Genomic DNA, 14709 nt, shown 5'->3' on the forward strand with positions numbered 1-14709 from the left:
TAGTGTCACTGTATGTCAATGCTCTAATGTTAGCCTTCATCAGTGCCCATTTCTGGACTGGAGGGCTTCAGTGTAGTGCCCATGGGACCATATATTTATCGTCAGCACAGATCCACTTCACTATATCACTAGATCTATATTCACTATTGGATGCTTCTAATAATATCAGTGGGTGTTTGCACTCTACTACTGGTCATATAAGGTATGTAAGCCTCTACCAATGGTCATATACTCTGTGTAAGCCTTCCCTATAGCGTCTATGTAGGGTAGGGTTCACCAGACCCTACCCCCTACTACAGGAAGCCTCTAGTTTCTTCTTCCTCGTCTACATGGTATGGGCCCATGGCCATGCTCTACCAATGGTCATGTACGTGTGTACAGTCTATACATGCCACTCTCATTGTCATCACTGTAGAGTCCATGGAAACATTCTTCAGTGTAGTCCTTAATGAGAACATATTCATGTTTCATGGCTTTTAAGAGTTTCTCTCGAGAACTGGCACCTTCTGAAGGTCCACAAGGAGAACCAACACCTTCAAGGTCTATTCATACTTATCTGAGGACCTTTTTATTTCCCATTGATGAACCTTGATCAAACCTTTTGAGCAACTTCTAGATCCTCACCAATGTAGAAGCTTTATGAGATTCCTCCAACCTCTAATTGTGATATCCCTTCAAACTTTACCAACCTACGGCATCATCTTCACCCACCATCTATGTCATTCCATTCTTCTAACCATGGATATTCTGTAACAAGACCCTCACCAACCTCGTCTTCAGAGCTCTATCAAATTCATACACACGTTGGTTGTCCCAGCCCAAAAACATTAACTAGATCATGGATTGTAGTGCACTTGATTAGTGTACCCTAGTTTTGGGCTGATATGGTATAAATGGGTCTAGGGGCAATGTAAATCTATAAGAAATGTGTAAGTATATGCTCACCTGGCTGCAAGAACTGGGAAATTGAACTCAGATGGTCCTACAAAGAGTCCATTCTAGGCGGATGGACTCTCCTGTAAGTCTATTCGGGTAGGAGGTGGCATTTCCTCCAACTTTCTTATGTTTTGAGAGTAAATCACGGAGTTGGTGTGCTTTATGTGTAGACAATCTGCCTGTTACATCTGCTTCGTCATTGTGCCTGGGTATAAAATGAGTATAAATATTAATAAACACCAGATGATTTGGCTTCTGTGCTGCTTCGAGGAGTCTATCTACAAAGTATCTCATTCTAAGTCCAGATGTGACCCGTAAAATCTATATTGTACATGACCTGGTGTCATCTAAACTTGACCCACTGTCATTGTAGACTCCTTCATCTAAATCCTCCATGAGATGTAGATGGATGGAGAGTAGAAACTCAAGTAAAGAAGAGCGGATCTGAAGCCAGTGCTATAGGTTTAATGATGACCCACCCAACTCTGTAGAGGAACGCACCCTACTGCCTGGAGTAAAGAGGATGTACCATGATGTCCTGGGTCTATCTCACCCACTTCCGAGGCTCTTCTGGCTTCATTTATGTCCTTGGAAATTTCCAGTTTATCCAAATGTAGGAGCTGGTTCCTGATTCCCGAGTCTGTGAGAGGCCGGGTGGGGGGATCATACGTAATGTTTTTGCCTCTGTCAAAAAAAGAGCAGTAGTTGTGGTGGGTATAACCCCACCGTTATATGTCTAGCAGGCAAAGTCCTCGAATACTCCGTGGTGTGTGTAGTGTCGATGATGGTTCGGGAGCATGGTGTTGGCGTAGGCTCCTTCTGGATGTCGTCCACGAACCTCGCTGGTGCTCTGGACAGAACAAGTGGGGGTCAGTACAAGTTATCCGGGCCATTGTCCTGAATGCTATATTATAACTATACACTGAACGCATACACTAACTAAGGTATCCATGATGGTAGATACATTTCAGTCTTCTAATCCTTACACTACATTCACCTAAACCCAACCAACAAACCCGGCACGAGAATAGAGTTGGCCATAGACAATATTGGGGTTATTTATCATACGCCAGTGATCACCCCCCTCCGGCGCAGGGTTAGGCTTCTTGATGTATCCTGTGGGTGGCTGTTTTATTTGTACACCAGGTCTAATGTGTGAAAAGTCGCTGGTAAGCTAGACCTCTCCCCCACCGGCCGAGAACCCCAATTCCCTCAATGCACCCCAGGCGTGGAGCTGGCGTAAAGGGGAAAATAACTACAAATGCCATTATTGGCTCAATCACTCAATAAAGCGAATTGACCAACTACCAAACTCCTTGCAACCAGATACAACCCAATAAGATTATCTGCAAGGACCAAGAATCCCAAAAGGTTCTGTATATGGATTTGGTTACTCATCTTCCAGACTTGTGTTCCCCCCATACATTGGTTCTGTACCTGGTCATTCAGGTCATCCATGGCGAGCGTTGATATGTTCTCTTTTGGTTTTCTGGTGGGAGATGGTTTTCTTCTGAACAATTTGTTCACTTTATCTCGTATCAACTAAAGAGGAGAAGATACAAGTCACATCCTAGCGAAGCCTCCTGAGATATCTCCTGCATCACTGCCACTTGTTACTCACTTCATACAGGTAATCCAGGATTTCCAGGATGGTGAGGATACTGGCGCCGATGAATAGACCCATCTGACCCCCGATGTCTCCTGGAGGATGAGATGGAAAGACAAGTCCATCGCAGGGTCAATGAGCAATGAGAACCGGAGCAGTGCTCTACATATGGGATGTCTAAGTATAGTACAAATCTATATTGTATACATTGTAGCAAGTAGTGGTCATAGAAGGGTCCTTCTAGGGGGGTCAACACTCAATGGAGAGCAGAAGAAATATTAAAGTGAAAGTGAAAAACTACAATCCCTTTAAATGGCCACAATAACCTTCACGCTTCTTCCCGACTACTATGGAGCGATATGTCATGTAGCACTCACCCAGTAAGCTGGCCAGGTCATAGGCTTTCTTCTGTTCGATTGTCCCATAGTTGAGGGCTTCAAAGAAGATGTCTAGAACAAGGAAATTATCCCTGTGGAGTAAAACATGGATGACTTAAAGGGGAAGTCTTATGTATGTCACTGTTATATCCATTACAGTGGAACCTTGGATTATGAGTAACTTGGTCTGCAAGTGTTTTGTAAGACGATTACATTCTACAAAAAACTTGTGACCTGGTTTACAAGCAAAATTTCGTAATACAATAATTATGTGAGCCCCCCCCCCCCCCCTCTACTTTTACCCTAACGTCCTCTCTCTAACACAATGGGGATCATTTACTAAGGGCCCGATTCGCGTTTTCCCCACGTGTTACCCGAATATTTCCGATTTGCGCCGATTTCCCCTGAATTGCCCCGGGATTTTGGCGCACGCGATCGGATTGTGGCGCATCGGCGCTGGCATGCACGCGACGGAAATCAGGTGGCGTGGCCGAACGAAAACCCCACGGATTCGGAAAAACCGTCGCATTAAAAAAAATGCGAAAATTGCACATTGCACTTACCTTCACTCAGCCCGGCCCGGTGTATTCCAGTGCGTTCCGATGCTCTTCAGCGCAGCAGCGCCACCTGGTGGACGTCGGAGGAACTGCCTTAGTGAATCCCGGCCGGACCCGGATCCAGCGCAGAGAACGCACCGCTGGATCGTGAATGGACCGGGTAAGTAAATCTGCCCCAATATGCAAGAATAAATAAAGGGGCTGTATGTTGTACTACACATGACTAGATATGTTTGGGGAACGAATTGTCTGCTTTTCAATAATTTCCTATGAAAAAAACTTGCTTCAAATTTACAAGCGATTTTAATTACAAGCACAAATTCTGCTCCTAACCCAAGGTATCCGATCATTGCGGAACCAATCGTATGGGTTTCAATGATTTTTTATGGGAATACTTGCTTTGATATACAAGTGATTTGGATTACAAGCACATTCCTGGAAAGAATTATACTCAGAATCCAAGGTTACATTTTTTTTACATTGTTTCTCTTTACTTTGTAGTGAGATGGACTTCTCAGGGCGGCCATATTGGAGAGGCATTTTTTTGCTTACATCTTTTTTCTTGGGTTGTGTGCTCTTCATGGCAGCTGCAATGATTGGGAGTCTATAGATAAAGGAAGTGATGGGGTACAGGCTCTTACCCCTGAGAGCAGGGAATGGCAGGGGTGCTGCATACATGGCTTATCTGTGTCTCTAGAATTACTATCCTGCCCTATCAAAGCCTGGAGAGGTCCAATACACCTGCCCTTACAATGAGATGTCTCTGCGCATTCTGTTCCAGTGTGTACAGAGGAAGGCAAAGCTCCCTTCACCCTCTTTTATCATGAAAAATGTACAGCAAGTAATAGGGGAGGAGGCCTTTGCCTCTTTTAGGCTATGCCTGACTATGGCCACCATATTGAATCAGGGGCAAGTTTTTTTAATGGTGGAGCGGTCATGTAGCATCTCCTGACCTTGATCCAATATGGCGCCTTCATCTGGCAGCCATCCTCTAGGCCATAGAGGATTTGGCTCTGCTGGGATCCACTAAGGTCGTGCGCCCGATATCCTGCATGTGTCGCTGCTGCGCTGAGGTCAGCCGGAGTTCACCTTCTTCTTCCCGGTGCATGTAAGTGCTGATCTTGCAACACAAATTCTTTTTTAAATTCTGCGGGTTTTCCGAATCCGTTGGGTTGTCCGACAGCCACGCCCCCGATTTCTGTCACGTGCAAGCTAAAGCCGATGCGGCAAAATCTGATCGTGTGTGCCAAAATCCCGGGGCAATTCGGCGCAAATTGGAAATTGTCAGGAAACCTGACGAAAGTGCGCTATTCGGACCCTTAGTAAATGAGCCCCATTATCTTGCACTTTCTCTCACCAGACTTGACCTCTTGTAGGTAGTCAGCACGACTGGACCGCGTAATGTAGCATCCTGCACCTGGCGTCCATAGACCTCCTGGAGGTGGCTTATTGCACCTTCACTCACCGGACTTGACTTAAATGATGATTTACGCTGCAGAACCCACCACAAATGGATCCCCCGTAGGTAGCATCCCGCACCAGTTACGTTTTGGCCTCGCTTTTAATTAATGAGCAATGACCTGGGTTTCGGAGTTAGAGTGCGTTGTATAAGTATTCACACCCCTTCAACTTTTCCCTTTTTCCAAATGTTCCTGCCGCAAACTTTAATGTATTTTTGAAGCAGAAAACTTTTTTTTGCTAATTAAAAAAACCTGAAAAGCGTGGGCTACATGTACTCCCAGTATAACTGCAGCTGGTCTGTGAAGGGTCAGGAAATCCAAGGAACACACCTGACAGCTCAGGGATAAAATGATGGCACAGAGCACAGCAGGGTTAGGCAGCTCTGCGCTAGTGATGGGTCGTTCGCTGAGCACAAAGAGTCGGCTCATTCAAGTGATCGACCTGAGCCGGCTCACCTAAATGAGCCGATGGCTCACTAAACCCCGCCCCTAAACGGCTCACCACACCCCTTTAACCCCATAAAATCAGGTTAAAAGGGGAGTGGTGTGACTGACTGGCCTGCGGCTCCCTATTATATATTTAATCGGGAGCCAGAAGAGTCGGCTCTTTTTAGTGAGTGGAGCCTAATGAGCCAGCTCACTAAGAAGAGCCGGAATTCCCATCACTACTCTGAACATCTTCCAAAATCTGTACATGGAACAACAGCTAACCTACCTAGACATGGCCGCCCACTGCTGCATCAGGGAGGAGGAAAGGTAAGTAGGTGGGCGGGGCTGTGACAACCAGTATACCTGCCATTGTCAATACATTCACAATCTATAAGTGGAATTACTTCTGTTTCATGAGAATTTGATAGACTGAGGAGGGGTGCAGGGGGAAATACATTGTTTCACTTCTAAGGCTTCACTTACCGGATGTAGGTCTCGTTCTTGTTGTATTTTTTGGCCAGGTAACGCGCCGAGCCTTTGTTGGGGATGCGGACCATGGATATCTCCTTGCCGTAGCGGGTCATGTTACAAGGCGTGGGGCAAGTGCATTTATCATTGTTTTCTACCAGGATGTCTGTGGGGGGAGAAGAAACCACTGGATATATAAGGAGGACAAAGCTGTGACACATATTATACCTTCTGGCATGGACATGGTTAATATAATTATTGGTATTTCCCTATAGGGTGGTATTTCTTTATAGGGTTGGTATTTCTCTATAGGGTGCTATTTCTCTATAGGGTTGGTATTTCTCTATAGGTCGGGATTTCTCTATCTAGAGGGTGGTCCTATGAATGGAGGACCCGTCTATGAGCTCAGACAAGGTCAAATACCCAACATGTAATACCACATTTGGCCTGTAGTGGCCTCTGCAGTACAATGTATCATTAGGAGAACCTCTCATTGGCGATCAAATGATCAATGGTGGTAATGGTTGTTGATGATATTAGAAGCTATAATGTATATACTATAGACCTTACATATACAGGATATTAGGAAAACCATATATCACAGAATTCTACAATACATTGGGGGATGTCATACCTAGCGTGGTGTCGGCACAGCTGATGTACTTGGAGGGAGGGCAGATTGTCTCATTTCCTATAAAAAAAAATGAGATCACTTGATTCTATAAACAAGTTAAAGGGAATCTGTCAGCAGGTGTGTCCATACAAATTGCACCAAATGTTAGGTATTGTCCCTGGAGCGATGTGCAATCACACCTTTGTGTATGTTGTTAGTAGCAGCAGGACTGTGAAATATGGATTTATGTTCCATAACAATATACACAAAGGCCTGATCTCTCCAGTCCAGGGATAATACATAACACTCCCTGCAGGCTACATGATCTCGCCTGCTGACAGGTTCTCTTTAAGAGACGTTACAGATGTTACTGTGAAATCTGTAATTTACATTATGAATATATTACTAGTTGTAATGGATCACCATTAGATGGTGCAACAATGAGGGTCATATTGGTGTCATTCAGCTTTCCCAGGATACGGATAGTCAGAGCAGTGCAGGAGGAGTGTACGGCATCACAAGGAGGATTTGCACTTCTGTAGTCTGGGAGAGCTGGAAGACCTTGTAGTGGTGTAGATCCAGATACCTGGCATATGGACCATACGACAGGAGCAGCTCTTCACCACCGCCTCCTTCTCACACTGTAGTCTGCAGGCAGAGATGCTGTATGTGCTGTAACCTGGAAGGAAGTCGCCTGCCGGGGCAGTGGCTCTGCAGTTGCCCCACGGCTGGGGCAAATATGTCAGCTGCGTGCAAAAAGAAGACATTGTGATTAGAGATGAGCGAGTATACTCGTCCGAGCTTGATGCTCGTTCGAGTATTAAGGTACTCGAAACGGCTCGTTGCTCAGACGAGTATTTCCCCTGCTCGAGATCGAGCATTTAATTAAACAAACACAGTGAAGAACAATGAAGAATAGAATAAAAACAGTGAACACAGTGAACACAGGATCATTTAAGTGAAGAACACAGTGAAGAATAGATTACAGATGTTCGGCACATCTGCTTACTTGTCGGAAGATACGCGCGGAACGGCAGCAGGGAGACATCTGGCGCAGCAGAGACACATCTGGCGCAGCAGAGACACATCTGGCGCAGCAGAGACACATCGGGCGCAGCAGAGACACATCGGGCGCAGCAGAGACACATCGGGCGCAGCAGGGAGACATCGGGCGCAGCAGGGAGACATCGGGCGCAGCAGGGAGACATCGCGCGCAGCAGGGAGACATCGCGCGCAGCAGGGAGACATCGGGCACCAGGGAGACATCGCGCGCAGCAGGGAGACATCGGGCACCAGGGAGACATCGCGCGCAGCAGGGAGACATCGGGCACCAGGGAGACATCGCGCGCAGCAGGGAGACATCGGGCACCAGGGAGACATCGCGCGCAGCAGGGAGACATCGGGCACCAGGGAGACATCGGGCACCAGGGAGACATCGGGCACCAGGGAGACATCGGGCAGCAGGCAGACTTCGGGCACCAGGGAGACATCGGGGAGACTTCAGTGGAAGAAGAGCAGCGGATCCCGGGACAGCGTATCTCCTCTCCCGACAAGTAAGCAGATGTGCCGAACATCTGTAATCTATTCTTCACTGTGTTTTTCACTTAAATGATCCTGTGGTCACTGTTTTTATTCTATTCTTCACTGTTCTTCACATCTGATAACTTGTCGGGAGATAATATACGCGCGGAACAGTGAAGAATAGATTGCAGATGTTTGCACACATCTGATAACTTATCAGAAGACATTCTTTTTCAATTAAATAACACATTTTATTCCCAAACCATGGTCCCTTTGAAAAATGCTCGAGTCTTCCATTGACTTCAATGGGGCTCGTTATTCGAGACGAGCACTCGAGCATCTGGAAAAGTTCGTCTCGAATAACGAGCACCCGAGCATTTTAGTGCTCGCTCATCTCTAATTGTGATACATTGTAACTAACGGCCAAATAGATATGTCCTATTATATTCCAGAGCTGCACTCACTATTCTGCTGGTTGCAGCTACAGCAGTGAGTCATGTATGTACACAGTGACTGTTCCAGCAGAATAGTGAGTGCAGCTCTGGGGTATAATACAGGATGTAACTCAGGATCAGTACAGGATAAGTAATGTCATGTATGTACACAGTGACTGTTCCAGCAGAATAGTGAGTGCAGCTCTGGAGTATAATACAGGATGTAACTCAGGATCAGTACAGGATAAGTAATGTCATGTATGTACACAGTGACTGCACCAGCAGCAGAATAGTGAGTGCAGCTCTGGAGTATAATACAGGATGTAACTCAGGATCAGTACAGGATAAGTAATGTCATGTATGTACACAGTGACTGCACCAGCAGCAGAATAGTGAGTGCAGCTCTGGAGTATAATACAGGATGTAACTCAGGATCAGTACAGGATAAGTAATGTCATGTATGTACACAGTGACTGCACCACCAGCAGAATAGTGAGTGCAGCTCTGGGGTATAATACAGGATGTAACTCAGGATCAGTACAGGATAAGTAATGTCATGTATGTACACAGTGACTGCACCAGCATCAGAATAGTGAGTGCAGCTCTGGAGTATAATACAGGATGTAACTCAGGATCAGTACAGGATAAGTAATGTCATGTATGTACACAGTGACTGCACCAGCAGCAGAATAGTGAGTGCAGCTCTGGGGTATAATACAGGATGTAACTCAGGATCAGTACAGGATAAGTAATGTCATGTATGTACAGTGACTGCACCAGCAGCAGAATAGTGAGTGCAGCTCTGCGGTATAATGCAGGATGTAACTCAGGATCAGTACAGGATAAGTAATGTCATGTATGTACACAGTGACTGCACCAGCAGCAGAATAGTGAGTGCAGCTCTGGGGTATAATACTGGATGTAACTCAGGATCAGTACAGGATAAGTAATGTCATGTATGTACACAGTGACTGCACCAGCAGCAGAATAGTGAATGCAGCTCTGAGGTATAATACAGGATGTAACTCAGGATCAGTACAGGATAAGTAATGTCATGTATGTACACAGTGATTGCACCAGCAGCAGAATAGTGAGTGCAGCTCTGGAGTATAATACAGGATGTAACTCAGGATCAATACAGGATAAGTAATGTCATGTATGTACACAGTGACTGCACCAGCAGCAGAATAGTGAGTGCAGCTCTGCGGTATAATACAGGATGTAACTCAGGATCAGTACAGGATAAGTAATGTCATGTATGTACACAGTGACTGCACCAGCAGCAGAATAGTGAGTGCCGCTCTGGAGTATAATACAGGATGTAACTCAGGATCAGTACAGGATAAGTAATGTCATGTATGTACACAGTGACTGCACCAGCAGCAGAATAGTGAGTGCAGCTCTGGGGTATAATACAGGATGTAACTCAGGATCAGTACAGGATAAGTAATGTCATGTATGTACACAGTGACTGCACCAGCAGCAGAATAGTGAGTGCAGCTCTGGGGTATAATACAGGATGTAACTCAGGATCAGTACAGGATAAGTAATGTCATGTATGTACACAGTGACTGCACCAGCAGCAGAATAGTGAGTGCAGCTCTGGGGTATAATACAGGATGTAACTCAGGATCAGTACAGGATAAGTAATGTCATGTATGTACACAGTGACTGCACCAGCAGCAGAATAGTGAGTGCAGCTCTGGGGTATAATACAGGATGTAACTCAGGATCAGTACAGGATAAGTAATGTCATGTATGTACACAGTGACTGCACCAGCAGCAGAATAGTGAGTGCAGCTCTGGGGTATAATACAGGATGTAACTCAGGATCAGTAATGTCATGTATGTGCACTGCGGAGCCTTCTAGTTATCTCTGTACTTGTTGTGTAGTTGCTGTAGATCAGTACATTGATGTGTGATGTAAAGTTTTGCTCACTTTGCCATTTTTACAGCCAATAGAGTTCAATGAAATATTGATTTACTTTGTTTTACCTCGGATTAGCAGAAGGCAAATGAATAACTAGGCTCATCAATCCAGTTAATGTATGCAAATCATATGCGGGTCCTTAACTTGGTTGATCAATGTACGTGGAATAAAATTTTTTTTAGTTAAGATCCTTCAAAAAAGGGGAAACTGTCAGCTGCAGTATAAGAGCAGGAGAAGGCGAACAGATATAGCCATGAGGACTTGTCATTAATTAGTCTCAATCACTGCTTATGAGACCAGTGGGCGGTCCTATTCAGTGATTGACATCTATTCTGTAAGTCATGGAGTGACTCCACCCACTGGACTTGTTAGCAGAGAATTATATCAGTATATCACAAACAGCAAATATCTGAATATCAATCTTCTCAACTCCTCCTGCTCTATAACATGCTGCCTGCAGTTAGGATGCTATGTACACTCTTCTCTGCTCCTCCTGCTCTATAACATGCTGCCTGCAGATAGGACACTATGTACAATCTTCTCAGCTCCTCCTGCTCTATAACATGCTGCCTGCAGATAGGACACTATGTACAATGTGCTCAGCTCCTCCTGCTCTATAACATGCTGCTTCCAGATAGGACACTATGTACCATGTGCTCAGCTCCTCCTGCTCTATAACATGCTGCCTGCAGATAGGACACTATATACCATGTGCTCAGCTCCTCCTGCTCTATAACATGCTGCCTGCAGATAGGACACTATGTACAATCTTCCCAGCTCCTCCTGCTCTATAACATACTGCCTGCAGATAGGACACTATGTACAATGTGCTCAGCTCCTCCTGCTCTATAACATGCTGCCTGCAGATAGGATGCTATGTACACTCTTCTCTGCTCCTCCTGCTCTATAACATGCTGCCTGCAGATAGGACACTATGTACAATGTGCTCAGCTCCTCCTGCTCTATAACATGCTGCCTGCAGATAGGACACTATGTACCATGTGCTCAGCTCCTCCTGCTCTATAACATGCTGCCTGCAGATAGGACACTATGTACCATGTGCTCAGCTCCTCCTGCTCTATAACATGCAGCCTGCAGATAGGACACTATGTACAATGTGCTCAGCTCCTCCTGCTCTATATCATGCTGCCTGCAGATAGGACACTATGTACAATGTGCTCAGCTCCTCCTGCTCTATAACATGCAGCCTGCAGATAGGACACTATGTACAATGTGCTCAGCTCCTCCTGCTCTATATCATGCTGCATGCAGATAGGACACTATGTACAATGTGCTCAGCTCCTCCTGCTCTATAACATGCTGCCTGCAGATAGGACACTATGTACCATGTGCTCAGCTCCTCCTGCTCTATAACATGCTGCCTGCAGATAGGACACTATGTACCATGTGCTCAGCTCCTCCTGCTCTATAACATGCAGCCTGCAGATAGGACACTATGTACAATGTGCTCAGCTCCTCCTGCTCTATATCATGCTGCATGCAGATAGGACACTATGTACAATGTGCTCAGCTCCTCCTGCTCTATAACATGCTGCCTGCAGATAGGACACTATGTACAATGTGCTCAGCTCCTGCTCTATAACATGCTGCCTGCAGATAGGATGAGTGGGGCCATAGTTTTCTTATATAAGGAAGAATACCTCCCTAGTCTGGATATCCTGTATATTGTCACCAGTACATGAGGTCCTGTAGGATTATTTGTCTTACCCTCTGCTCCTGGCAAGAGACGAAAGTCTGGAAACCGGGGGACACTCCGAACCCCAGCTGGTGGATGTAGGGGGGCTCGTCCTGACTGTGTATCTGCACCCTGATTCCAGCTTCAAAGGACGTCTCATCTGAGGAGTAGAGAGGGGAGTGGGTCTCGCTGCTGGGTAATTGCATCTTGTGGTTACATTTCGCTTCCTAATGTCTCTGACACTTCTTGTAATCACAGGAGATTCTCGCTCTACATTCAATTATTCAGCAGGAAAATCTTTAACCCTTGAAATTGTCCGTCCGTCCATCCATCCATCCCAGAGTCACCTACCACTAGACCTTACCCATAGGCATTCCAAGGTTTGGTCCAATTTGTATCATTCAATCATTTATTATTGAAAGATTCTGCAACATTTTAGGATAATTTGGGTTTCAATTTCTCCAACCTCTCAAGATCTCTGCTTACTGTCAGTGAATGTGAACACTTATGTTTCTATCAAGGGCTAGAAACCCATTCAGACCACATTCTCCTCGCAGATATGATCATTTCCCTACTAACGGATGACATTTCCGTCTTCACTGATTACACTGTATTGTTCCGATGGGATGGAGATGATTTCTGTTTTAGCAAAATCACAGTTATTACAGAGCGACTGAATTCATCAACACCATTTCTGTAATCGCTGAGGTTTTGTTACAGTTGCATCCAGTCCTGACAATCCTTTTTTTGCCAAGTCCTCTGGATGCTGTTCTTTGCTTTCGCTCTATCCCTTAATATGTTGGGTTCCTGATAAGTGTCCCTGCTTCTATGACATCATCAGGTCCTACTAGGTCATTTGTATTAGTGATGAATAAGACAATCCCTTTAAAGGAAACCTGTCACCAGGTTTTAACCCATAAACATAAGTCCGCTCAGGTGTGGGATGAAATGCCTTTTCCAAATTCTCACTTTTATTTGAAATCTCTTACATTTACCTATAAAAATATCTCCTCAAAAGTCAGGCAAATATGACTCTTCTCATCCCCTTTTCACAAGATGAGTCAAGTTTCATGCATGGTTTCAGGGGTAGAGACACTTCAGAAGACCTTGTGTTCCTTTCCATGTTACCTAGAAATAAGCTAAATGTGTCACCAGATATGAATCTCATCTTTCAGATCCCTTTAAGCTCACAGATCTCTGAGATACAGAACTGGACAGAGGAACTTAAAAAATATTTGGGAACTGGATCATTATATGCAGCTGGTATTTCCAGCCATGCATTTAGCTGTCTGGATCTCTGGTTCTTTAGCTCACACATCTATAAGGCTGATGTGGTCTGAAAGATGAGATTCATATCTTTAATTTGAGACAAAAACAGAAGATGGAGGCTTCTTAGGTGACACCCTACCTGCAGCCACTAAGCTTGACTCGTCTCATGGAAAATTAGCTGAGAAGAGTCATATTTGCCTGACTTTTTACATAGGTAAACCTATGAGATTTCACATAAAAGTGGGAATTTGGAAAGGACATTTCATACCCCACCTGGGGTAATGGGGTAAAAGCTAGTGGCAGGTTCCCTTTAAAGGGTAAATGCTCCAGTGCAATAGAAAATGAAACAACTCTGCAGCTTTCTTTAAGTCTCCTACCACCTGTGTATACAGCTCCCCTGCAGACCTATGTGTCTTCATGGTCACATATTAGAGGGACAGAGGTTTTCTTGCTTTTTTATATGCAAATTTTGCTGAGTCAAAATTAGGAGGTGATTCAGCAGGAGTGAGTTATACATGATCTTCCCATATTCTGTCCGATTCATTGTTAACCTGTTCACGACCGTGGCTCTAAAAACCAACAGTAGAATTGGACAATGAGGCAGATAGAACAGAGTAATATATGACAGCAGCATGTGACTGCACAAGGTTTGTTTGTAGTCTGTAACCATGGAGACGCATGAGTCCATATAAGACTGGATTTTCGTTCTACATGTTTCTGCAGATTTGCTTCACACAGAAAGTCTCAAGACTGTTACACAGACATAAAACAGAGCCCCCCCCTTTAATGTACCCCAATACTCACTGGTCTCTCTCCAGATAGGTAGGTATTCCTCCTGTTGTATGTCCAGCATTATCTCCAGTCCGTTGCCCATCCCTCCTTGTCGGGTCACTTTTGGGTTGTTTTTATCGGCGTTGAAGGTGTAACATTTCCCATATCGGGTGTAAACCTGTAAAATCGAAGAGCGGAGAGGGTTAAATCGATGGTTATAGCGCACACAATGCAAGAAACATAGACCTTATGGCTTGTATGGAGGTCATAAAAGTGGGAATTTGGAAAGTACATTTCATGCCCCACCTGGGGTAATGGGGTAAAACCTAGTGACAGGGTAAATGCTCCAGTGCAATATAAAATGACACAACTCTGCAGTTTTCTTTAAGTAAAAGTCTCCTACCACCTGTGTATACAGCTCCCCTGCAGACCTATGTGTCTTCATGGTCACATAGAGCGTTAAATCGATGGTTATAGCGCACACAATGCAAGAAACATAAACCTTACGGCTTGTATGGAGGTCATAAAGTAATTGCAAAACTATAACCTGGAAATGCTGGGACTTGTAGTGTTCTCAGAACCGGAGAGCCCCAGATAGACTAAGACATAACACTACTTTAAACACACCCTTAGCGCCCGCCC

The 14709-nt window shown here is 45.0% G+C and overlaps 1 protein-coding gene across 2 annotated transcripts in view; it reads right to left on the bottom strand.

Annotated features, from left to right (window-relative positions):
• Positions 1-1381: 1381 nt before the first annotated feature.
• ASIC4 (acid sensing ion channel subunit family member 4) overlaps positions 1382-14709 on the bottom strand; it is a 269029-nt gene continuing 255701 nt past the window's right edge. For both annotated transcript variants that reach the window (XM_072122353.1, XM_072122354.1), the window contains exons 2-10: positions 14101-14245; positions 12060-12187; positions 7033-7192; positions 6468-6524; positions 5849-5999; positions 2920-3011; positions 2558-2637; positions 2374-2478; positions 1382-1786 (exon numbers count right to left, since the gene is read on the bottom strand). In XM_072122353.1, coding sequence (XP_071978454.1) covers positions 1673-1786; positions 2374-2478; positions 2558-2637; positions 2920-3011; positions 5849-5999; positions 6468-6524; positions 7033-7192; positions 12060-12187; positions 14101-14245 — 1032 coding nt within the window. In that variant the 3' untranslated portion in view covers positions 1382-1672. The remainder of the gene's footprint in view (positions 1787-2373; positions 2479-2557; positions 2638-2919; positions 3012-5848; positions 6000-6467; positions 6525-7032; positions 7193-12059; positions 12188-14100; positions 14246-14709) is intronic.

The sequence above is a fragment of the Engystomops pustulosus genome, chromosome 8 (assembly GCF_040894005.1).
Source record: "Engystomops pustulosus chromosome 8, aEngPut4.maternal, whole genome shotgun sequence".
Classification (NCBI taxonomy): Eukaryota; Metazoa; Chordata; class Amphibia; order Anura; family Leptodactylidae; genus Engystomops; species Engystomops pustulosus.